The sequence below is a fragment of the Guillardia theta genome (genome assembly GCF_000315625.1).
Source record: "Guillardia theta CCMP2712 unplaced genomic scaffold GUITHscaffold_338, whole genome shotgun sequence".
NCBI classification, from domain to species: Eukaryota; class Cryptophyceae; order Pyrenomonadales; family Geminigeraceae; genus Guillardia; species Guillardia theta.
Genome location: NW_005434339.1, coordinates 8,614 through 17,757, shown reverse-complemented (window position 1 = coordinate 17,757; position 9,144 = coordinate 8,614). Strand labels below are relative to the sequence as shown.

The window sequence follows — 9,144 nt, the reverse complement described above, 5'->3', positions numbered from 1 at the left end:
AATCTCCCATCAGTGCCTGAAAATTACCGTCAATGTCTTCATCTCGTCCTGCTGCTGCTGCTCCCTCCTCCTCCTCCTCCTCGTCCTCCTCCCGTCTCCTCTTCCTCCCTCTCTTCCTCCACGTCCTTTCACTTCCACTTCCGTCCCTCTGCATTTCCTTCCTGCTTCCCATCACTCGCACTGCATGTGGCACACCAAGTACTTGGCGCCAGGTGCCCATTCAGTAGCGATGATGCCTGTGGGAAAGAGAAGTAAAGTGAGCATGAGCGAAAGATGAAGAGTTTCAAACAAGATGTGTGAGACGATATCAGAAAGAACATCAAGTGCAATCAGGGCAGCAAAGTCAGCGAATGAGAAGGTGGAGAAGATGAAGGAGGAGAACAGTAACAATGATGATAGTGTTGTTGTTGTTGTTGTTGTTGTTGTTGTTCTTGTTGTCGTTGTAGTGGTGGTGGTGTTCACCTGGGCGGTTCGGGTCTTTGCTGCGATGAACGCCATACGTATGAAAACTAAGAGGCAGAGTGAAAAACCCAATATAATCCACTTTGAAGAAGCAATACGAAGAAAACAAACGACATCATCATCATCATCATCACAATCATCATTTTCTCTACCATCTCCATATCCATCATGAACTGTGACATACATCAACAACAGAGACAAAATATCCATCATCATCATCATGATCAAAAACATCAAATCAACAACGCCATCACCAACACCATCATCGTACTGCCGTCAGTCCCTCACCCTTCAGAGAATTTCTCCAGAGAACCGAAAGTGTTGATGATATGCTCCTTCCTCTGCTTGTACCTCCCGTACCTGGGCAGCGTTAAACATCCAGGTCCTCCTCCTCCTCCGCCTCAGTCCCGCACCAATCTCCTCACATCAACCTCCTCCTCCTCCTGTTCCTCAGTCCCCTCCTTCAAAATCTATCTCCTCCTCCTCCTCCTCCTCCTCCTGTTCCTGCTCCTGCTCCTGCTCCTCCTCGCACCTGTACTGCAAGGAGCCCTTGCAGCCCTCAAGGTAGGGGTCCCACTTGATAACCTCGCAGCCTGCCGGACATGAGCTGGGAAACGCAGCAGAAGGCGGGAATGACCATCCTTCGTCTTCCAGTTGTTGTCGGGGATCTGAACATTCGCAATGAGAAGAGGGAAAGAGAGAGGAGAGCAGGGGCAGCACGATGAGGAGAGGAAAGGAGAGAAGAAGAGAGGGGAGCGGAGGAGAGGGGAGAAGAGAAAAGGAGAGGCGAGAGAAGTAGCAGTAGGAAACACAAGGAAAGGACCATGAACTAAGACAAGAGAAAGGGGAGGGCGAGCAAAGGGAGGGGAGAGGACAGGGCACGACCTGGTGCCATGGCATGTACTCCGGCTTCTTCAAGACCTTGCTGCCCTTGCCTGCATCCATGTCAAGAAATGGACGCTTCGTCAGAGGACAGCGGACCAGCAGTCTGGCTTTGCGCTGCCAAGGATCCTTCTGCTAGCTAGTCAGGAGAAGGCGAGCAGGAAAGGAGGAGGAGGAGGAGGAGGATGAGGAGGAGGAGGAGTGCAAGAGAAGGAGAGGAGAAAGCAGGAGGAGATGGTTGCCTGCAGAGGATGCAGCTTCTCCTCCTCGAAGCCGGAGCGACAGGTCGCCACCGTTGGCCTGGAGGACGGATGAGAGGGGCTGGCGCAGCTGACGTGAGGACGTGGAGGGAGAGGATGGCACAAGGATGAAGACATGTCGGAATAGGGATGACGGCGCGAGGGGAAGGGATAGGAAAAGGGAAGGAGAAGAGCAAGAGGAAGAGCAAGAGGAGACGGGAAGGAGGAGAGTAAGAGGAAGAGCAGGAGGAAGAGCAAGAGGAGACGGGAAGGAGAAGAGCAGGAGGAAGAGCAAGAGGAAGAGGAAGAGGAAGAGGAAGAGCAAGAGGAGACGGGAAGGAGAAGAGGAAGAGGAGGAGTTGATGATGGCGGGAGAATTACGTTGTGACGAGGAGCAGCTGCCATCCGTCCGAGTGGTCCGATGTGAGCTGCGTAGCCGGCGGAGAACAGCACAGAGCTGGATAGTCGATCAGAGGATGAGAGACAAAGAAAGCAGGAGGAGGGGGAGGGGGGGGGAGGGAGGAGGAGAAGTAGGGCAGGAGGAGGGAGGAGGAGGAGGAGGGAGGAGGAGGTAAAAGGAGGAGGAGGTAAAAGGAGGAGGAGGGAAAAGGAGGAGGAGGAGGAGGAAACCTGAGGTAGATTCCGCAAAGAATCCTACAGCTCATACTGGTCGAGAGATACTGAAATCCTCATGTCAGACAACCAATCCAGATGAAGAGGAAAAGACAGGCAAGACTGAAATGCCTCCCCCTGCCCCTGCCCCTGCCCCTGCCCCTGCCCCTGCCCCTGCTCTCGTCGAGGCACCCACTGATGTGCTTGGACCCACTTTGCCTCCTTGCAACAGAGCACAAGTTAACCACTCGCTGACTTCATCTGGCTGACAATGAAACAGAAAACACTTCATCCTGCTGTTTGCATCCTCAGATGTCGCATTATAATACAAGGCCTTAGGATCCCTAGGTGATTCAGGCAACACCCTTGCACGTTACGAATGTTTACGAAACCTGTGTCACCTGGGCTTCTCTCCTGCAATGCACACGATTGACAGACGGTTCTCCTCTTTGTAAAGATGGTTGCAATATCATTCCGATGGTAATATTTTGCTCCCTCACGTCCTCTCCTCCCTTGACCGCAGCAGCATCGTTCATTCTTCCTCGCCACAAAGGCTCTGGATCACCTCACCTCTTCTCTCCTGCATGCTTCAACCCCACCTCTAACTGCTCACCTCCTCTATCACTGATCTCAGGTTCGTTCTGACAAGTTTCTTCTCCTGCTCTACTCTTCTCTTTCCTGATCTCTCCCCCTTCGCTCCCATTCCCTGCCATAACCGCGCTTCTGACAGGGTATAAGGGACACTACCCCCTCCCAAGACTTCCTTTCCACCCCATTTTTTCCCCGCCAAAGTACCCACCGCTTAGACTCCACCCTGCATCCCTCTACCCTTTGCAACAGATCGGAAAATGGGGGTAAGGGGTTAACACCCCTACCCCTAGAAACACCTTGATTATCTTCCTAAAATATGGGGTACTTGGTAGCACCCCCCTTCAACATAGCATAGAAGGTTCTAGGAAATAGGCAAATTTCTATGACCTAGGTATGACCAATAGGGTCCCCTTAGACCTCTACGCTTCACTGCAGACCCCGAGGGTAGGGTGAGGGGTACTTGAAGAAGAGGAATGAGGGGGGTACAAAGAGCGAGAAGTCTTGGTAAAGGTATGGGTGGGTGGAGAGTGAATGAAGGGGTGGTCGACTGGTAATGAAATAGTGAACTATGAAGAGGGGTGGGGGTCCGTTGAAGCTTCAAAAAAGGTACGTACCCACCCTGCCATCGTAAATTGGACGATGGAATGGGGTAGGTAAATGACCACCCCTGGTCTTCAGTGGTGTTGGTACTGAAGCGGTCCGATTTACTTTTTGAAGAAGGGTGGAGGAAAGATACTGGGGGCCGAATGGTGGGTGGGTATATCATTTTTACAGGGGGTAGGGGTCATTGGAAAACATGGGTATTGAGTATGTTGAAGGGGGTCCGGGAAAGGTGTAGAGGTCACTACCGGTACGATAGCAGTCAATTTATGGGGTAGCTGGTACAATGGAAGATGACCCGTTCAAGGGATATGGATTGAGGGGGTGGATTTCTACTTGGACTACGCCTGACGAGTTTCAAGTTCCAATCTCTCCGGCTGCTGAGGCGGCCCGGAGTCCGACTGCCGGGCCCGGGGTTGTCGGCCGGGCCGGGCTCAGTGGGGCCCCGGAGCCCTGAGTCACTCAGTGACTGGCGCCGAGGCCCGCGCCGTCCCGGCCCGGGCCGTCGAACTGCGTCACCCCGAAAACGACGGGCCGACCGTACTATGGTACGATGCACGATCAGCCTGTCTGCTCTGACACTACTGTTGTGACAACTAACTGAGTTCCCGCCGGGCCCCGGGCGGGGCGGCCCCGCCGGCCCGCTGGGGGCCCGGGGCCGGGCGGCCGCCGGAACTCAGTCGGAACTTGACCGTCGACTTCGGAACGGAAATGGCTAAAAGCAGGCCCGCATCAGAACGGAAAGAGGAGTAGCGAGATGGCGGGAACCTGGGAGTGTGAGGTAGAAGCGAGTGGGAGAGCGATGGTGATGGTAGGAGGAAGAAGCGAGACGAGAGGACGAGAACGGACAGAGACGATGACCACCTTGCAGACAACATGACAGACTCACGAAAATAGACTGATGAAGATAGACTGATGAAGATAGACTGATGAAGATAGACTGATGAAGATAGACTGATGCAGATAGACTGATGCAGATAGACTGATGAAGATAGACTGATGAAGATAGACTGATGCAGATAGACTGATGAAGATAGACTGATGCAGATAGACTGATGCAAATAGACTCATGAAGATAGACTGATGAAGATAGACTGATGCAGATAGACTGATGCAGATAGACTGATGAAGATAGACTGATGCAGATAGACTCATGAAGATAGACTGATGAAGATAGACTGATGCAGATAGACTGATGCAGATAGACTGATGAAGATAGACTGATGAAGATAGACTGATGAAGATAGACTGATGCAGATAGACTGATGCAGATAGACTGATGAAGATAGACTGATGCAGATAGACTGATGAAGATAGACTGATGAAGATAGACTGATGCAGATAGACTGATGAAGATAGACTGATGAGGATAGACTGATGCAGATAGACTGATGAAGATAGACTGATGAGGATAGATTCTACTTGTGCATATAGACAAGTGCAACTAGATGGCCGATATGGTAGAAGAAGATAGCAGGCAATGACAGGAGGAGAGAGGAGGGTGATGATATGAGTGGGAGCTTTTGCACTTCCATTACAACATCCGTCAACATTTGTGTTCTTCAGAAGGTAGACATGTCGTCCCTGCATTCAGATGCACGCCAAATGTCGGGCTCCCCGCATCCCACCCGCGTAAGAAGGGTAAGGCCTCGACTTCTCCATTCTCTGTGACTGTTTCTTCCAGATCTGGTTCAGGGGATCGCGGTAGGCCAGGGAGCAGGTGACTAGTCGTGAGTCAAATTGTGAGGCGATAACGAGAGTTTGTGAAAGGAGGAGGAGGAAGCGGAGCAGGCAAACAAGAGGAGGTTTTGGAGCAGGTGAACCACGGATGTGTTGCTGTTTGAGCATGGTTCACTACGACGCAGGCAAGGATCCTTCGAATGGAGGCAGAGATGCTGGCGAAGCACAGACAGGTTGGAGGAGGTTGAGGCTCGGGGCGTGACTGAGTTGTGTGGAAACAAGGGCAACGTGGAGCTCCTGCAGCAGGAGGTGTTGGGGTGTCAAGATACGTGCTTCAACAGTGACTGAAAGCAGATCGTGATGATCAAGAAGTCCTTCCGAGACAAGTTGTGCGAGTGAGTGTTGCGATGGTGGTTGGAGGTCACGTCATGGTAACGATGACACCGAAAGAGTTGAGCGAAGGAACGGTAGACTGACAAGTGAGCTGGAAAGCCTGAAGAAAGACCTTATGATCAAGGTGCTTCTTGCAACATGAATGTTGATTGTTAAAGATTTGTTCTCATCCTTCATCGCTTCTTCGCGTTCATGTGTTGAAATTCAGGCCGATCGTGTGCAACGTGAGTCGGACGTCGCCAGACAGGTACAAGTGGAGTGTAGGTGCGATGGCGAAGTGCTGATGTTGGCGTGAAGTGGGAGAAGGCATGGACGATTGAGAATGGCAAGAACAAGGTGTTGAACGAGCGAGTTGAGGTCTTGAGATGGATATTGCCGCTTCTACAAGTCGTAAGACTTGAAACAGAACCTGGAGCAACAAGTTTCTTGTCTCCAGCTGAAGTTGGAGGAGGAGTGCGACATGAAAATCTCGCTGAAGAACGAGGTGACCCACAGACGTGAAGTACCTCTCGACAGCATTCATTGCTGACCTTCTCCACAGCTGGAGCAAAATCTCAATGGAAAATCTCAAAACTTGAGCGAACTGCAGGTATGGCCGTCAAGGCAGGTGCAGTCCTCTCGAATCGACTTGACCGGTTGCGAAGGGCAAGTACGAAGATTGCTTGAGGCAGCTGGCGGAACATCGCGCCAACGTAGCCAGGTAGCCGAACATCGAAGTCAGATGACCTCCGTCCATGGCAGTTGGAAACGACGACTGCTGAGCTTGTAAGACTCCGCCCGATAGTGAAGGAGAAAGGTCGGAGCCAATCGAAGTGGCTGAGCGCTGAAACTTCACCGTCAGAGTCTTCACTTGGGACGTCGATGATTGAAGTTGAAGCCTTGAGGTCCTGCCCTGACTTCTGTCCTACTGCCCGCCCCGCCCCCGCCCCCGCAGCGTGCAGCTAGCTCCATTTACAAGCTTGGCACTAGAAGCACTTTGACAGAGGGGGAGGGGGAGGGGGAGGTGAAGGGGGAGGGGGAGGGGAAGGGGGAGGGGGAGGGGGAAGGGGAGGTGACTGATTCCCTCCTCTCTGATTTCCCTGAGCAGGGCGAGGAACGAAGAGCTTCAGGCGGCACTTGTAAAGAGCGAGGTGACTTGCTTCTGATATCAAACTCTCTCTCCTCCTCCCTCACCCTCCTTGGCTCAGGAGCGAGGAAGGGAGCTGGCGGAGAAGGTCACGAGCTACACGAGCTGAGGGTGTCCTGATGATCGTTCCAGCTGTCTGCATCTGAAGCGCAGAGGAGGGCAGAGGTCGAGGAGGCCAACAAAGCGCGAGATGAAGTATCAAACTGCTTCATTCTCCCCTGCTCGCATCTGATACCCCTAAACGCTCCCTTGCCTCCTCCGTTGTCTCCTTCCTTCCCTCTTCCCTTCTCTCCCCCTCCCTCATTGTTGCTCTCCCCTCCCTTGTCTCCTCCCTCCTTCCTTGCCTGCTCCCTTGCCTGCTCCCTTTGCCTATCTCACCTTGACTTCTCTATCATCTTTTCTGTTTCCTACCTCTCTCTGATCCCACGGGAAGGTGGCAGAGATCAACGCGCAGCTGTGCGGGCACAGGAACGCGAAGCAGAAGATCCAGTATCTCCTCAAGGTCAGCGGATGAAGTTTCTGCACTTGTTTCCTCATCTCCTGCTCCCGAAGGTGAAGGAGGAGCGCGAGAGACTCAAGCAAGACTGTCTGCGGTGATTTTCTCCTCCCCTTTGTCATTATCCTCCTTCTCTTACCCTAGTCCTCATTCCTGTCCTCCCCTACGCTCTTGTCCTCGTCCTCAGGCTCCCTTGCTCTTTCTCCTCTCTCTTCTCCCTCGCTTCTCCTCCGATTCCTCTCCTCTCCTGAATCATATGGTTGCTTCCTGCAGCTTGGAAGGCGTCGTTGCTCGGCTGCTCGCGGAGCAGGCGGAAGGAAGAGAGAGGGTAAGGGGAGCGGTGGGATGTGCCGGAGTCTCATGCGGTTGGAAGTGGAGGGATAGTTCGACCGAAGACAGCATCCTCTCCGACTCTCGTGGTACGCAGTCTGCTTCCTCCTCCTCCGCCTCCTCCTCCTCCTCCTGTGCTGTCCTGCACCCGCTCCTATCTTTGCCATCGTCTTCCTTTCCCATTCTCCTGCTCTTCCCGCTCTTCCGGGTCACTCCCCTCCTCGTTCTCATCGGTCCTCCCCCTTCCTGAGGTCCAGCTCCATCCTTCCAGTATCTTCTTATCCTCTACGACTCCAGCTCTTCTCTCCCCTTTCCTGACTCCTCCACCAGACGTCACCCGCGACCATCTCGGCATCATCCCACAAGCGCTCTTCGGGTGCCTCCCATCGCTATCTCGACCTCTCTACTCACTTTCTAGTCAAAGGGACTCCTCCTCGACCCCCAAGAAGCACGTCAAGATCACGAGGCCTCAGTCTCCAAGGCTGCTGACGTCGGAGAGGAGGTAGCATATGGCACATTGCTGCCGTCCTCCCCTGTGCCTTCCTCTCCCTAGCTCGGGTCCTGCTCTGTACCCTCAACACTTCTCGTTCCCTCCCCTCGCACTCATCCTCGTGTTCCTCTTATCAAGATTCTTCGTGTTCTTCCTTCCCACCAGCTCGTTCTCCCCGGCACTGCCCAACTCTGACGCCACTGCAGGATGCGGATCGTTGGAAACGCTGTGCTCCCCAGCTGAGGCCCACCTAACACTCCTCCCTCCCCGCGAACTCCAACAGATCGCAGGATCTCAGCAGAAGGAGAGAAGTCCGGAGCTGATCATGGAGCTGATGGGCAGCTGGAAGGACAGGGGAAGGAGCAGGGAAGGAGGGGATTGTTATGAGGGGGGAGGAGGGCTGAGGGAGGACTTGGCCGGTTGTCATTTTCTATTTAGCATGATGTTCTAAGTGTCAAAGCTGCCTCGCTCCTGTTTGCGCCTACTTTGCGGGTTTCGGAAGGGAGGGCGGAGGGAGAGGACACCCACAGGCGGGCAAGGAGGAGCTGGCGAGACCCACCCCCTTCCTTTCTCCCCCCGCCTCCCCCTCCCCTTCCTACCAGCAGGTACGATTGACATTCCTTCCCTGTTCCCTAGAGCCGACAACCAAACCTGAACAAGATGTAATAACCTTGCATTGCACGCACTAGCAAGGGATCGTATTTGAGGTCACCGTGTGCACGGGACAGGACTCTTTTTGTAGGCAGCACCGTGACAAACTCTGGAGTGGCTGAGATGTAACGTGATATTCATATACAAGAAAAGGCAGAGCATTTGCTGAGCAATCGCTCAACACGCAGGCACATCGAAACTCGTAAGAACTTCTAGTCATCAGGGGGGGGGGGGAGGGGGGGCGGGGTTTATGATCTACAAACTGCAAGGCAGAGCAGTAAGCTCACCAAACAACATCGAATAGCTAGCATTGAGGGCGAAGGAATCTGAATGGTAGGGAGGTATAGAGCGTGCAGATGGGTAGGAGTCATACGGAATACAGGGGAGGGAGAAGAGAAAGAAGGAAACGGGAGGAGGAACTGAAAATTCTTGATAGCTGAAAATCAACCACAACAAACATCGGCCCTAGTCAAATCAAGACATTGACGACATTGACGTTTTGATGTGGAACTTGTTCTACCATTCTTGTGCTTCCTCAACACTATCATTTTCATCAAGCAGGCCTCCTTTCCTCTTCCCTCTCTTCTCCCTC

The 9,144-nt window shown here is 53.2% G+C and overlaps 2 protein-coding genes across 2 annotated transcripts; one reads left to right on the top strand and one right to left on the bottom strand.

Moving 5' to 3' along the window:
- Positions 1-171: 171 nt before the first annotated feature.
- On the bottom strand, positions 172-1,407 carry GUITHDRAFT_122467 (hypothetical protein; the record flags this gene model as incomplete). The annotated part of the gene is made up of 6 exons (XM_005818261.1): positions 172-236; positions 463-509; positions 751-822; positions 995-1,055; positions 1,100-1,130; positions 1,348-1,407. 6 exons carry the CDS (start codon positions 1,405-1,407, stop codon positions 172-174), a joined length of 336 nt encoding a protein of 111 aa, XP_005818318.1.
- A 3,584-nt stretch (positions 1,408-4,991) lies between these two features.
- Positions 4,992-8,144, top strand: GUITHDRAFT_122466 (hypothetical protein; the record flags this gene model as incomplete). The annotated part of the gene is made up of 22 exons (XM_005818260.1): positions 4,992-5,027; positions 5,082-5,106; positions 5,157-5,203; positions 5,252-5,299; positions 5,349-5,375; positions 5,421-5,461; positions 5,517-5,583; positions 5,668-5,706; positions 5,757-5,816; positions 5,866-5,943; positions 6,001-6,048; positions 6,104-6,159; positions 6,547-6,589; positions 6,647-6,673; positions 6,718-6,780; positions 7,019-7,087; positions 7,138-7,178; positions 7,355-7,409; positions 7,455-7,500; positions 7,742-7,787; positions 7,836-7,913; positions 8,108-8,144. The coding sequence occupies 22 exons, from the start codon at positions 4,992-4,994 to the stop codon at positions 8,142-8,144; spliced, it is 1,077 nt and encodes a 358-aa protein (XP_005818317.1).
- Between the last annotated feature and the right edge of the window lie 1,000 nt (positions 8,145-9,144).